The 16,647-nt window shown below is 37.5% G+C and overlaps 1 protein-coding gene across 1 annotated transcript in view; it reads right to left on the bottom strand.

Moving 5' to 3' along the window:
• Positions 1-15,676, bottom strand: part of bicdl1 (BICD family like cargo adaptor 1) — a 32,571-nt gene extending 16,895 nt beyond the window's left edge. The window contains exons 1-2 of the mRNA XM_055161686.1: positions 15,290-15,676; positions 13,360-13,575 (exon numbers count right to left, since the gene is read on the bottom strand). Coding sequence (XP_055017661.1) covers positions 13,360-13,575; positions 15,290-15,676 — 603 coding nt within the window. The remainder of the gene's footprint in view (positions 1-13,359; positions 13,576-15,289) is intronic.
• Positions 15,677-16,647: the final 971 nt, after the last annotated feature.

The following is a 16,647-nucleotide window of genomic DNA, read 5'->3' as shown; positions in this document are numbered from 1 at the left end:
GCACTTTACCGTAACAAGCTCTCAAGCAATCAAGCCTAGAAAAAGAGAACTGAAACATGTATGAATCAGTGGAAATACAACTCCGAGTACATTCATGAAGATAAAAATAAACATTACATATTACATTAGGTTAGGGTTACACTAAAATGAAACCATCTTACTAGCATATTACGTACTACTGTTGCCTGCATGCTCTATTTATGGTTTCAAAGTGACAAAGTATTATATTTTTGAATAGTAAAAAGTGCTCAAAATGGTATCTGTTGAAATTTTACAAGGTTGCCTTTTTAAAGCTGGGACCAGACCCTTAGCTCAACAGGTTTCAGATAGAGAAAAATGACTGATATTAGTAAAGTTGCTTCTGTTTTCTTCACATCCTTGCAGTTCATAATAGGGCTGCAATATGAATCACAATCTGAAAGCACAGGCTGCACGTTCTGAAGTACCAATTTCCATCACAAACGATTACATTTTGTCTTGTTCTGGATAAAAACTTCTACCTCTGTTGCTTACATCTGTACAAACATGTTCTGAAATGTGATTCTTGTATTAGTTTGTCAGTTCATATTTCAGTCTTTCTGTCACTTCTTCTGGACGTGTTTAAAATTGAAGGTGCACTATGTAACATTTTGGTTATAGGTCCATCACATGCTGGAATGTTCCACAGTATGACATTAAACATCTCTATTTTTCATTTACTCAATTACAAGTGGTTTAATTGCTCAAAAATAAAGACAAAAACATGCATTCTGACTTTGAGCAAGTTTGCCTCTCCACAGATCTGACTTTTAACTTGGTCTGGTTTGGTCTCCATGAAGATAGAAAGGTTTAACGCCATACTGTGAAACATTCTTAATAATATCTCCACATAGAAAAGCATGTGACGGACCCTCCACCAGAAAATTTACACAATCCAAAATATTAAAATATAAATTGCAAATCTAATCGCAATTGCAATGCTTGTCGGAAAAATCATGATTAGATCTTTTTCATCAGATAGTTCAGCTTTAGTTCATAACACCTCATGCACGTTTTCCCAACTATCTGAAATGCTAATCCTATGTCAGCTCTCTGAAAGTGCTCCATCCCCGAGAATAAATTCTGAGGTAAAATAAAGTCCATGTAACTCCATTTAAACCTAACAGTAAAAGTTTATCTAGAGGCTACTGGTTCCTTTGGGATTTTTATTTAATTCCTTTGCAGTACTTTCATAGTGTGATCTGCAGACAGCCAGATGTGCTTGTCCAATTTGCAGTCAGTGGAGCAGGGTCGGGGGTCAGGGGGCAGAACCGTGGCTGGCGGGTGACCTAGTAGCCGAGATAAAGGCGTAGAGCTGGAGCAGTAAAGCCAGTGGTGAGGATAGAGGTTTAATCGGAACAAATTCCTCCACTCCAGAGCGAATGGGAACGAATCACATAGAGGAGGAATCCAGGACAGAAAAGTAGGGCTTAACGGAGAAGCTGGCTCCTCTTGGACACAAAATACAGTATATAAGTAGCAGGTGTGTACAAAAATATTGAAACATTGATATATCGTATCGTTTAATGTGATGATACAGTATCGATATCGTGGGCTGCTGTAATGATATATTGTATTTTTTGGTTTATTTTACTAAATTATTTTGTTACAGCGCTACAGTTTGAGGAAGGAAACTCTTATGCAGTACATCTGACATATTCATTCACTGTTTTGATGATTAAAATGGGGGGAAAAAAGAGTTTAACAAAGACTTTTAATACCACAGCCATGATTCAGCCTTTTTTTTTTTATTGAACCACATCAAATCATTTTGAAATGTATCATATCGAATCAAAAGTGCACTGTATCGAGATATGTATCGCATCGGCAACTTCTTAATGATAGCCAGCCCTAATAATTAGGTATGTAACAATATCCATATCTCTCTGTACAATATTTTCACTATATACATCTCACAGTACGACTATGTTGGATCCCTCTGCAACCACTCCATATTGTTAGTATTGTTTTGTTTCATTTCATTTACATTAAGTTAATTACAGCACATAATTTAATTCCTTTATGTAGACTTATATTCTAATTTGGGTGCACACAATTTAGTTAATATACTGTAAGTCTGAATTATTTACTTACACTTGTTCTTTTTTGTTTTGTTCGAGTAGCCAGACGGAGGACCTTGGCAGAGACCATCCATGAATCAACAATGGGGGGAGCATTATTGAGTTTGTTTTACTAAGTTCATTTGTCTAGTGTGTTTAAGGTCACTTTATTAATCACTTATTACTTTCTGTATTATACTTATTTGCCTTCTTGTTATTTTGATTAAGTTAATAGTTTTAGTTTAATTATTTAGTGTAATCCCCCCTGTGTTCAGTTTTAGTTGGCCCTCTTGTATTTAAACACCCTGTTCTTTGTCTGGTTGGGTTAGTTTTGTTCTGTTTTGTTTGATTCAAGTTACCCCAGTTGGGCCCGGCTTTTTGTTAATGATTTACCTAATTTGAGCCTTTGTTAAATTACATCTTTTTTCTTTACTTTATTAAATTTAAACTTATTTTTATACCTTGTCTTAAGTTTTAAAAGTGCTTAGAACAGTTATTTCTTCATGTAGTCTGCACTGAAACGGCAAAGAATCATGGTCTATGTAGTTCTTTCTGTTTTTTCAGTTTCTTCTTTCTTTTGTTGTGCCATAACTATTAATTTAGGCAAAGAGACTTGAAATTCTATATATTGTGATGGTCCACGATGTTATTGTGAGACCTTTAACGATACGATATCACAATATTTTGGTTATTCTAACACGGACAACAATTTACTACATTACATTTTCACTTGGTACACAGTGCATCACAATCAAATCAAAACTGCAATTTGAGTCAAATTGCAAGATTACTTTTGATAACAGAATGTCCTCTGCAAAGAATACATGTTTTTATTTTTATAGAAAATTAGATTTCTCCAAACATGTTCTGAAATTCATAGAATTCTTGTTTTAGTTTATCAGTTCATATTCAGTCTCGTCTTGATTGTTAAAGGTGCACTATGTAACTTCTGGTATTGGGCTCGCCAGTTGCTTTTTTCCATAAAGATGTTATTGCTTTGCCTGGAATGTTTAAAGCAAAATATGGCATTAAACTTCTCCACAGACCCAAACAGGAGATACCACCAGGCCAATTTACAGGGGAGATCTGTGAAGAGGCGCCCCCACTTACAGTCAGAACTCAGGATGCATATTTTTAAAGGGATTTTGGAGCAATAAAAACACTCAGTATTGAATAAATGCATCTTATATAAGTTATGGTAACTTATAGTGGAACATTACAGGCAAAGCAATATTATCTCCATGGTGGCGGAGTTACCCAGTCCACCTTTAATCCTCCTGGAGTTGTTTACAATGCACATTCTGAACAAAATCCAAATCCATTTAAAAGATTAATCACAGTCACAAATGCAACAACGCAGTTAACTCAAATTTGTTCAGCCAGAGATCATCCATATTACAATTGCTTTTAAGATAATGTTGAATCGATGCCAACATTTTTCAAGTGCTAAAACCTGATTCTTGTTTTTACATACTTTTTTGCCACCTCAGTCTCTCTTTCCTTAGTGCCAGTCTTACACAACTCAATTAAAAACAAGCATAACTCAAGTCCACGACTGTCATTATGTAAATTAAATTATTATCATGCTTGCTGGCACCACGAAAGGAGAAACTATCTTAACTATAATTGAGTTTCATTCACACTCTGGACAGCTCTACTAGGCCTGTCACTATGGACTTATCTCTCAATATACAGTATATGACAGATGATTTTTTTGGGGTCAATATAAAAATTCTCTTCATGAGATTTTTTTTTCCATCACCTGTTTGTTTTTCTAGTCATTGCTGTGCCTGGAATGTTCCACAGTATGACATTAAACACATTCACATTTATTCAATTACAGGAGATATTATTGCTCAAAAATACCTACAAAAACAGGCATTTTGGACTGTGAGCGAGCGGTGTTGCCTCTCCACAGTTCTAACCTGTAACTTGGTCTAGTTTGGACTCCATTAAGATATAAAGATTTAATACCATACTGTGAAGCATTACACACAAAGCTATAACCTCTCCACGAACAAAAACATTTTGACTCCACCAGAAAAGCTACGCAATGCACCTTTAAGCCATAAAAGGTTGAATTATTTACTTCTATGACTGGTTTAGTTAATAGTTTTGTGGTTTATTTGCTCTTGGGTTTTTGTGTCAGTGGCATAAATGTGTTTCAGTATTATATTACAGTATATAATATTATGTAATATATCATACTTCAAAATGACTGTGACAGGCTTTATCTCTACTCATGTCAAGCTTTTTAGGACACATTCTCTGCCTGTAGTCCAGTGCTTTTTTTGTACAGTCCATCAGTAACAACGCTGAGTTTGAATTTGCATGCACCGCGGTCGTCATGACAACCAGAAGACTTGGTGATGGGTTGAAATGACTTCTTTCTCTGATCTGAGATGTCTGAGTCTCAGGCCTTTTCCTCTGTCGCCTCCACAGACTCTGTGTAACAAATCAGAAGAAGAAGGGACTATACCTGCCAATCAAAAATCTGTATCTGGGGAGGGAGGGTCATATTAAAGGTTAAAGGCAATGAATTGAATTTTAATGAAGATTTAGTGCTCTCTTTGTCAATTGCCAGTGTTGTCAGAGTTCAGACTTTTGGAGTAGTGCTGTCATGATGCTAAAATTTCAAACTAAGGAATAGACACTATACTACTTACCAAAACCGACATCTAGTCTATGTGCTTTTATACTTGTACTAATACAGCTCAAGATCGTTCTAAAGTTATTCAGGAAAGGTTCATTTCTGTCCTGTGAATGTCCTGTTTTGTTTTGATATTAGTTTGAGTATTGATTAGTATATTAGTATCTGATTTTCAATACTTTTTTCGAGAGCCCTACTTTGGAGACAACTGTATATGGAAGATAATTTGTCTCGTCAGATTTTTAATTTTAAATGCTGTTGAATTTCTCACTTTGAATTTTTTAACTCTGAAAAAACATGTTTGAATAATTTTTATTCAGAGTTTTAGTGGCTGGAATTTTATGTGTACATTTTCGAAGTGTTTAAAATACAAAATAAAAACAAATATTAAGTATTAAATATTTAAATATTCAGCAAAAATGTTTTCAAACCCTCAAATTCAACAATCAATATTCAAACATTTGCAGCAAAGATCTGAGATGCCTGCGGAATCGATGCAAAGTGATTGGTCAGAATTAGCCTCATCAAAACCTCATTTCTTTTATTTCTGAAGTGTAAATCCTGCCCACAGATGAGAACGGCCAATAGGAAACAGCCTCTGTCCTCTTCAATCTCAGGATCGATTGCTTTTGCCTTGGCATTTTGGATCTTTGTTACAAAATTTTCCACTGCGAGTTTTCCACTCTGAATTTGAGAACTTGAAAATATTTGTGCTGAATATTTAAAAGAAAGATATCAAAAATGTACACCAAAATGCAACTAAAATTCAGAATAAAAATTATTCAAACATAACTATACTTAGGGGGAATAAATGTGTCTATTTTTTCTGTTGGCACTGATTAAGGGTCTGTATTGTGTATGTTAAGGAAATTATTATCGAAATTCTTTATTTTTATTAAGACATTATATAATCAAATTGAAAACCATGATTTATCAATACAAGGTAAAAAAAAAAAAAATCCTGACTTTTTTTTTTACAGTCCAATATTAATACATTTCCTCCAATTATTTTAATAAAAGTGGAAATATTACCTGTGATTGCTTAACTGATGTTTACAGTATAATATTCTGAAATGGATCAATATTGTGTATAAAACCTGCAGGTCACTCATTTTCACATCCATAAAATGTAAACCCTATGAGTCATTTTCAACTTCTAAGCTCTTACCAGAGTAGAACTGGAGGCTAAACTACCTTCAGAATGACTCATCTGATTTGCTGTCAGCTAAATGCCTGGCTACCTTTAGGCTGCACATTTTTCTGTTGTCTTGTTAGCATGTATCTTACAATCACAAATGTAAAACTGATATGGACATGTTATTAAAAAAAAAGTGTGATATAAAAGGGTTATTACAATCAATTACAAAATAACAGGCCTGATTATTTCCTAAAGTAACTATTTGCCATTGTTAAGAGTCAGTGAAATATCTAATTTGCAAGAGATAGCAAAGTGTTGATGTCGTTATAAAGGAGACGCCACAGATAGAACTTTAGTGTTGTTCATTCACATGGCTTATATAGGCCCAAACACAGAGACTGCATTTAAACGTGCTCTGATCCTGTGGTAATAACATTAGACAGTTTCTCCCCCTGCTTCCCTCTGATCAGATTAGAGACCAGTACAATGCCTGTCAACATAACTTATTTTTCTACTATTACTATTTCTACTACTACAGATTTGCCGAAGCTTAAAGCTGAAGCTCAAATACTTCTAGGACTAATGCAATTGCTGCAGCTTTCCCAGCAAGACAAAAATCTACCTAGATCACATTTTCTGCTAAAATTGTAACACATTTTCTTTATATACTAAAAAACTTGCATACAAAACATGATTTTAGAATAAACCAGATGTGTACAGTAATAGTGGCGAAAGGAAAACCAGACTTGTGGACACTTTTAGTGTAGAACTGTCACTTGTTATTGTTTTTCACTGTTAAATTTGTGGTGTTACCTGCCAAGGGACTACAGATGGAAATGAGCATTTTTGCTATAATCTGGCATAGTTACACTGCATTGTTCTAGATGTTCATCAATATGCACTGTCCCTATTAAATAAATAAATACAAAAAAAATACAAAAAAGAATAATGATAGCAATAATATCAACAATAATATTATTGTCATTACTCTTATCATCCTTAAAATAAATAAATAAGTAAATAAATAAATATTATAATATAATAATAACATAATATAATAATGATAACAACAACAACACCAACAACAACATTTTAACACATTTTAAAGACATGTTTGATTTATTTTCTCAACAATCATTTCAATCACTTTGATAGAATATAAAATAACGTCATATAATCAATTGAAGATTAAGTACTTTTTTTAAATTACGCATCTAGGACATAAAACTATGCTCTTAAAGGCTCCAGGCCTGAGGGTCCTAGAACCTTTGCCTATTAATTAATATCAGAGGGTGGCCCATCTGAGGCTTCTTGCCCTGGGCCCCCAAATTTCTGTGGACGGGCCTGCATCTAGGGCCTGATGCATATGCTCAGGTTCTTACACTGGATTACACCTAATCCCATCAGCACCATTACATCACTTCCTGTTCCACTGCTCTCCTCAAGGTCAAACACTGCTAATTAAACTCAGAGGGGGTGTAAAAAAACAACACACTGACAATATGACCTGGCCAGTGGAAAATGGTGAGACTTCTTAAAAACAAGGTTATATTTTCTCTAATACCTTCATTTCAGATTTATAATCACACCCTCAAGTCATTTTGCTTGATGAAAACTGTAAGGTGTAAGTATCTCTTCAAGTAAAGTAGTAAAAGAAATGAAGAATACTATTATTTCAAATATCTTGATAAGGAATTAATTTATCCAACACTTTTGGTAACCTATTAGAATTTTAATGCCTGGGCACAATAAAATGGTAAAACAGACTTTAAATAAATAAAATCAACCTCAATAACAACAGATTCATGTTTTCCATTCCAGTCATTTACACTCAAAGAATGGCCATTTATTTCACAAACTTTGCTCAAAACAGTGGCTCTTAAACTTTTCACACCAAGTATCACTGAGGAAAAGATTTGGCGTCCCGAGTACCACCAGATCTACATCAAGTGGGGTAACTGGATGTGATTGTTTATTTTCCTCACACCAGATGCTCAATGGGAAAATCCATCAGAAAACTTTCTACTGAATATATGAGGAAAACAGCCTGGCCCTGACATGAACATAATAGAGTAAAGTGCCTGATGTACATTTTACAATTATTAGGCAACTAAATTTGCCATACCTCTAACTAGCACCTAACTGAAACTGAAGTGTCCAGTTCATTAAAAATAGAGACGTGTGCATCTAAAGAACACACAATAAATATGTGAATAAATATAAAAATTAGTTTATTATTGGGAGGGCCCCAAACTCAAATTTGCCTAGACCTCCAGGTTGTACCACTGTATATACAGGACTATTCCAGGTCTAATCTAGGGCTAAACCAGGTCTAAAATTAGACTGCTTTCACTGTAATTCTAAAACTGAGATTATCCAAAGCAGGACAAAAAGTGGATAAAACAGCCTCTAAATTAAAGGTGTATTGTGTAACTTTTCGGGTATAGGGCCTGTCAAATGCTTTTCTCTATGGAGATATTATTGCTTTGTCTTGAATGTTTCGCAATATGGTATTAAACCTTTCTATTTCCATGAAGACCAAATTAGACCAAGTTACAGGTCATATCTGTGGAGAGGCAGCCATCCTTACAGTCAGAATGCCAGCTTTATGTTTTATAGTTTGAGCTATAAAACTAAAAACTAAAACTTACATTTACATTACATTTACTAAATGTAAGGTAGAGCAGTTTAATGTCATATTGTGGAAGATTTCAGGCAGAGCAATGACATATCTATAGAAACAAGCAGGTGACAAACCCCCTAACAAAGAGTTACATAATGCACCTTTAAGGAAACCCACATACTGAAGAGCTGTCCAAATACCACCTGAAGGAGCTTGCATACCACAGTTTGAGGCACATTGCTCTAAACCACATGCTTTTACTTCTGTAGAAAAAAGGAAACTCTATATATTTAAGTCTAGCACCAGAGGAAGTATCCAAACTATCATCACTGACATGCACAGCTAAATGTTATTATTAGGCAAATACAGCAGTCATAATAGAGGCCTTCCACTGAAACTATTATAAGAGTTTAGATTAAAAATAGCGGGTCCCTGAAGTCTGTACAACTGCAGGTGATTTACACGCCATTCAGGCTGAACTGTAACACTTAGTCACAGCCCAGTGCTCAATACACTCACACTACCACCACCAACAGAACCAAACAAAATTACACAACAACAGGAAGTAAACACAGCACCTCCAATCACCTCATCATCACTTCTGCCACAGTCTCACACTCGCCCAGTCATGGAAACACGGTTCGATGCACACAATTAGGTACAGTTCATTTGAAGGAGCCTAGTTTAAAGTGCCTATAACAGGTTAGACTACTAATTTTACTTAACATAGTTAAGATCATTATATGTAAGATTTGTGCAAATACATTCACAGTCGTTTTCCCAGTTTGCCTATTTTTTAAGATAAAAACTTGACTTCCTGGTTGGAAAATGTGACAGGCCCCAGATTTTTAGGGGCCCATAATTGAACCCTCTTCCTATTAATTTATATTAGAGGGAGGCCTATTTGAGGTTTCTTGTCCGAGCCCCCAAATTTTTGGGGGGCGGGCCTGAATACAGTATATTCAGGCCCGCCCCCCAAAAATTTGGGGATTTGTTATAATCCAACCAAATTAGGTTAAAAGTAAAGTAAAAAAAAATCTGCAGTATGCACTTTAAAGGTGCACTGTGTAACTTTTCTGGTGGAAGGTTTGTCCCACATCTTCCGTCTCTTCATGGAAGTGCTGAGAGATGCTATTGCTTTGCCTGGAATGTTCCAAAGTATATGGTAAACATTAAACAGGCAGGTGATGCCACCAGGTCAGGTTACAGGCCAGATATGTGGAGTGGCAAGAGATAGTTTTTTTTTTTAAGCAATAAAAACTCATAACCGAGTAAATGCAAGATAGATCAAATTATTTAAATAAAATTGAGGTGTGGAACAGTTAAGAATTAAATTGAATTCAAATTGCTCTTTAACTATAAAAAAATTCTAATGTTTATGAGATTATGGTTAAGATGACAGTTCTTACAACATAAAAAGCAGTAATATCAATCATATACAGTGATAAACTATATGATTTAAGTCAGAATATTTGTGAATCGGACCACAAGCAAAAAAAACAATGCCTCTCATTGCATATCTCATCATAATTTAGGCCTGAAATACCCCACAAATATGCTATTACCTTAAACTCGGATCTATACAATATAGATTCTCAATGAAACGTGTTGGAATTGGATATCTTCATTATAAAAAGTGCTGGTTGTCTTGAGCAGATGAGATGGGAATGAATCAGTAACAGTAAAAGAAATAGATCATGAGATTAGGCCTCCTCCAAATAGCGATGATAGCAAATTTCACAATATTTAAACAGCATAGATTAATCTCTCTCTTTCTCCCATACTATCTACTTGGCTCAAAAATTGGCCACAGTTTCCCAAACGCCAGAGATGAGTTGGGCCCCAGAGGAGGCATAGTTACTCATCTATGTTGGGGTTATCACAGTCTGTACGGGCTTGTCCGCTGCGCTTTGGGCTTTGGGGAGTGTCACAGCCTCTGCACCTGCTACCAACAGTTTCACAACAAAACAACTATCAGATGAGTTTTGGCAACCGGATGGCCACTGCCCCTGACTTGTATTAAAGGCACATTGTTTAACTTTTCTGGTGGAGGGTCCATCTTTTGCTTGTCTCCTTGGAGTTGTTATCGGTTTGCCAGGAATGTTCCATGGTATGACATTAAACACATCTATCTAGCATTCATTCATTACAGGTGTTTCTATTACTCAGAAATACTATAATTCTCTCTGTGAATAGGATTGTTTTTATACGTGTTATTGTACATAATGTGGATGAATGAAATGTGAAATGTGGGGCCTGCCTCTCAAATCTGCTAAACAAATTTACCTACGGGTACAAATAAAGCAAGCTAACCTAACCTAACCTACTGCTATACTGTGAAACATTTCAGACAAAGCAATAACACCTCTATGGAGAAAAGCAGCTGATAGACCTTCCACCAGAAAAGTTACACCAGGCACCTTTAATCGTAGTTCTTGTCCTTGGTTGAACAGGGAGTAGCTCTTTTAGATTGAGCAGGTCTTTTGTTGAGCTCTTTAACAGGATTTAAACATTGGCACTTTCACCTGCATCAGCCCAGTTCACTGCCAGTCACTTGAGCCTCGCCTCCACTCTACTGCTGTCTGTACATCAGGGATTTATTTATTCTGTATGTAAATTACTATTGCTTTTCAGAATGAAACTTTCCTACCTTGTATTTATTCAATTACAGGCACTATGCTAAATTTACCCTGAAAAACACGCATTACTTCTCGTGATCGGGCTCGTCACTCCACATATCTGATCTATAACTTGGTCTGGTGCTATTATTTCGGCAAACCCTCCACGGAAAAGTTAGACATAGTGTATTTTGAGTAACTTTTCTGGTAGAGAGTCCGTCACAGGCTTTTCTTCTTTCTTCTTTTCTAGGGATGTTATTTGCTTCATTTGGAATGTTTCACAGTATATTATTATTAAGTTGCAGGTCAGATCTGTGGAGGGGCAATCCTGCTCACAGTCAGAATTCTATTTTTTCTAGGTATTTTTGAGCAATAGAAATACCCGTGATTGAATAAATGTTACATAGAGCTGTTTAGTTATACTGTGTAACATTTAATAGAGCAGTGACATCTCTGTAGAAACAAGCAGGTGACAACCCCCCACCCAAAAAGTTACATAGTGCAAGGTACAAAATGTTCAAAGTAGCTTCGCCAGCACATTTAAGCACCTGTAGAGTTAAACTACACTTGAACCCAAACCTCTTGAAAACCCAATACAGATAACTGACTACTGCATACTCTCCTCTATCTATCTCCATCTTGTCACTTTTATTGAGGGGTTTCATTGAACCTGTTCCAGAAATTGCCCTTGAATTGTCCCTCAATATGCAGATTGCTATTGCATAAGTGTCCTGTCCAATCAATATTAATTATTTATTGCTCCACCCAGAAGACCCACTTTTATATTAATGTGTTGGCATAATTCAGGTGAGGCCAGACAGGCATTAGGAAAGAGGTAAATACTGCAAAGGCTGGCCTCCTTGTCTGACTGTCTTTGCTCATTTTGTGTATTTTAGAAGCCATTCAAATCAAGAGGCCTTATAGCTGAAGGACTTGCCATGAAGAAATCCAAAAAAGGGTAGAAAGGAAATTACAATCATAACTTTTCAGACTCTGGAAAAATTTGAATGCTAATGATGTTTGTCCGTAATCAAGTAATAATAACCTAAAACATATATAAAATAGAGAAAAAAAAAACAAACAAGATTTAGAGTCCCCTGGCCCCACAGCCCATAGCCTCTAGCCACCACAGCTGCCCAAGTTAAAGGTCCATTACGTAACTTTGTTGGTGGAGGGTCTGTCAAATGTTTTTCTCGATGGAGATTTTAGCTTTGTTTGCAATGTTTCACAGTAAGGTATTAAACCTTTCTATCTTCATGGAGACCAAACCAGACCACTTTACAGGTCAGATCTGTGGAGAAGCGGCCCGCTCAGTCAGAATGTGTGTTTTTCTAGGTATTTTTGAGCAACAAAACTGCCTGTAATTGAATAAACGTAAAGTAGAGCTGTTTAATGTCATACTGTAAATCATTCCAGGCAGAGCAGTGATATATCCATAAAAACATGAAGGTAACCGACCCCCAACCAAAAAGTTACATAGTGCACCTTTACAGAATGAGTCAAGCACAGTGGAGGCTGCTGCATAGGTTTGACAGGCGGAAAGGTGAAAGCACTTGCTCACCATCTTAAAAAGTATGTGCCTCATTTTTTGCAGCTGTTGCACAACTTTGTATGAATCGTGCTCTACGCAAAAAGCCTTTCAGCCCAGTGCAGTGAACGATTTGGGAAAGTAATTTTTCAGTGATTTTTTTAGACAAGCACTGCGATTACAATAAGAGTTTTAATAATAGGATTCTGTTCAAATTTCACATCTTAAACGTGTCCAGAAGAATTCACCAAAAGACTGAAATATGAACTGACAAACTAAAACAAAAATCACTTTACAGAACATGTATATATCTCAACAGTTTTTGCACAATAATGATTTAGTTGTTTCTGGAGGAAATATAAAAATAGCAGTGTTTTTGCAAATTGCAGACATTTTCTTGAAGAGCTGATAGGGGCCCTTTTACTTTTTTAAAGTTAATTTCTGTTTGTCCAGCTTCTGATCAAAGGGAACAATCAATCTTATGGACATGTAAAACATTAATAGAAACTCCACGTTTTTTGGGCTAACAAAAAAGTCAAAAAAATGTAATAGGGATTTTATACAAATTCTGCCTGAAGTTTTTGGCCTAATGAGTCCCTAAAGTCCCTAAATTGTGGCATAAGCTTTGACATGTGAATTTTCAAGATCCAACAAAAACTTAATGTGCTTTCTCCCAGGTCATGCCCACGCCCACAACACATTACACCATAACCGCTAGCCTCACCCTATTGAGTTGCTCCAGCAGCCGGTGGTTCTGCTCGGACAGTTCCCTGATGGCCCGGCTCTTGTCCCGGTCAGCGTCTCTCAATTGGACCTGGTGTCTGTCCAGTTCTTCTTGGAGATGAAGGACGTCTGACTCCAGTTCAGCCACACGCTCCTCCCACTCCCCCTCACGGCTCTCCAAGCGCCGCCGCAACTCATGCTTCTCCTGCTCCAAGTGCTGCAAACAGTACAACATGGTAAAGACTATTAGTTACTATACTATAGATTATATAAGTTACCTCTTTACTCAAGATTTTTTATTTTACAAGAGAAACAAAATGTAATTATGAGTGTGCAAAAAGTTAGTCATTTAAGGATTTAAGGAAGTGATGTAGATGTACCATACCTACTTTATTTATAAAGTACTTTAAAAACTTTACAACTGGCCAAAGTGCTGTACACAAGCATAACAGACAAGGACAATCGCAGTCAAAGTCACAATACAACTACTGCAAACACAGAAACAAACTGACCTATATATGACCTATACTACTGGCCAATATATAGTCAAATCTCAAGCTTTAGAGAGCTTTCTTATAGATTTGTAGTCAAAAAAGGGTTGTGGATGAGTCTGTATTAAATTTAAATTACATAATTTTTGGAAAATTATTCAGATCAGCCCTACATATCGGCAAATAAATATTGGCGGAAAATACTGGCCGCCACTTTCTCTGCTTTCTAAACAATCTGTACTGCATCAACCAAGAAAAAACCTGTCACAGCCCATCTCTATTTAAAAAAAAACAAACACTGCATGGACCTCATAGTGAAAACAATGACTGGCCTCCTTGTCTGACTATCATTGCATGACTTATGTATTTTGTGACCCCATAGCTGACTAAGGAAGGAAGTTATAATCACAACTTTTCAGGCTGTGCCAAAAGTTCACCAATGCCTCTTGAAGTTGGTAAACTTAATGCAGTGCGAACGAAACTAAATCGTAAAGGGCAGAGGCTCCAAAAAGCTTTATTTTGAAGGGCAGGAGGTGACGAAAGCTAGATTGCTACATTGGACTGACTTAAAACGAGTGTAAAAATATATAAGCTACTGTAGTAGAGCTGTTTTTGTGTATTTCTCCATATTTTTTGTTTCTATACTTTTTTCAGTATTTAGTAGATTTATTCAGTATGATTTACACTTTGTTGAGTGAGTGGTCTATGCTGCAGCTGTCCTCTTCAGGGGTTTTCATCTCTTTGCAAATGCACCAACAAAGGAAGAGATAAAAGAGTAATCAAAACAATGGAACATGCACACAGAGCCCTGGTCAGGATGGGACAGCGCTGGAGGCCATGAGGGGGTTGTAATATCTTCAGTGATGGACCAGTCTTTTATAGGAGGAGATTTATTGGGATAAAAGTGGATCAAAGAGCTGAGCAGATGTACGGCCAACACGGTAAGCCTGGTCAGCAACAGGATTAATACGGAGGATTCACTCAGTAAACACTATTGGGTTTAGCATATAGGCAAAATTAAGTTTAATTTTAAAAAGAAAGGGAAGTTTTTGAGTTAATATCTTTGGAACGACTAAAGACAAGTTTTTATAACCTTAAAGCTGCTGGTAACACCCTCAGCTTAAAAAGAGCCCTTAAGGTTAACTGATAAAATGTGGTGAGGCTTTGTCTATAACAATTACTCAGACAAGTGACAATATGCAGTATGTTACATTGCAGTAGTCTATATCTTAAGCCCCATAGGCTTCTGCTGAATACAGAGCCTGAATTAAAAAGGCTGAAAGCAGAACTCCAAAGCTGCAGGGGATGGGGACATTAATCCAATAGAACACACTCTTTAAAGTTATTTGTTGGGTAAAACGTGATCATGCCTTATAAAGGAAAAATAAAAAGAACAATGAGAAACAGCTCGTTTGTTTGGACTGTTTTGTGTTTGTTTACCTCCAGTTTGTCGCTGAGCTCTTTCTGCATGCGCTCATATTGCTTGGTCAAATCCTGGTTTCTTTCGAGTAAAGCTTTTCCAAGTTTAGCAGCTAAAACTAGGTCTTTTTCCTTTTGTCGGAAGAGCGTCAGCAGGTCTGTGCTATGCCCCACTCCAGGCGCCTGTTGGTCGGACAGCTCCTCCTCGTCGTCTCGCTGCCCTGTGAGTACAGCCAGTTCCTCTTCCAAGGCCGTACCGAGGCCTCCGGAGCCGGCATGCCGCAGAGGGTGAGGCTGCATGCCGCCAGACTCCTGCTCCGGGCCCTGGGGCTCCAGGCAGTCGCTGTCCAGCTCCAGTGGTGCTGACACCGTGGAGGACGCGTGCAGGTTCAGGCAGAAAGCGGACATAGACACGCCAACAGATGAGAGCCCCTAGCTGGTTTTACTCCGGCTGTGCCCACCCTGGCATGAGCGGGTTCGGCGGAAAACACCAGCCTCTTTTCAACACATCCATCTTCCTTCGGTTCAGATCTAGATCTGTCCTTTAGCGCCTGGAGTGCACCAACCGCGGCACCGACTCAAAGCAAACACTGCCTCTTCTGCGGCTTTAATAGCGACCTGCGTACCGTAATAATAGACTGTTTTATCCCGGTATTAGGGTCCGAGCCTCGGTGGGTCTATCTGTCAGGATCCATTTCGGAGAGGGCTCCCGGTGCCCCATAATGATGTTAAACGGGAGGCATCAGCCGAGCGGTGTGCGCGGCCCCGCAGTCTCCTCAATCTCTGTGTGCGCGTCTCCGTGACAGCAGTGACGCGCAGAGACCTGTTACAAACCGCCTCACCATTGGCTCAAAGCGATAGCGCCATATTTTGGCACTTCTGTAATGCACACATCATTCTCATGTACTCACACATCTGTCTGGGGGAGGACTGGGGAGGAGATAAGATATGAGCATCTCTGTCTGCTCCATCCATGGGCCTATGCACCGGCGAGGAGAGATCCTGTTTTACGAGGACAAATTATGTTTTTTATATATATGTATATTACGACCTTAATACACATCAATCATAGTACAGCAGGCAGAATAAACATGTGGTGTGCTAACACTACCTTACCATGTTTACGTTTTATGTGCTGACCTTTTTACCCGCCTAAATTAGCTCTGATGTGCTACAAACTAGCCACGTGTAGGCCCATAGGCTAGTTTACACATTACCTGTTGCTAATCTGTCTCGCAATGGTTGATTAAGAACATGGTGCTGCAGCTTCATACGGGCATGGTTAATCTGCTGAAGGCTTTCTTTTCAGTGCATTTTACCTCCAATTCGCCGAAAGAAATATGCTAAGGTGAGAAGTCGTTCCTTAGCGTTTCCTTAAA

The sequence above is a fragment of the Boleophthalmus pectinirostris genome, unplaced genomic scaffold, assembly GCF_026225935.1.
Source record: "Boleophthalmus pectinirostris isolate CB_2022bp ecotype Guang Dong unplaced genomic scaffold, ASM2622593v1 HiC_scaffold_4, whole genome shotgun sequence".
Taxonomy (NCBI): Eukaryota; Metazoa; Chordata; class Actinopteri; order Gobiiformes; family Gobiidae; genus Boleophthalmus; species Boleophthalmus pectinirostris.
The sequence above is the reverse complement of the archived record's forward strand: the minus strand, read 5'-3'. Positions and strand labels throughout refer to the sequence as shown.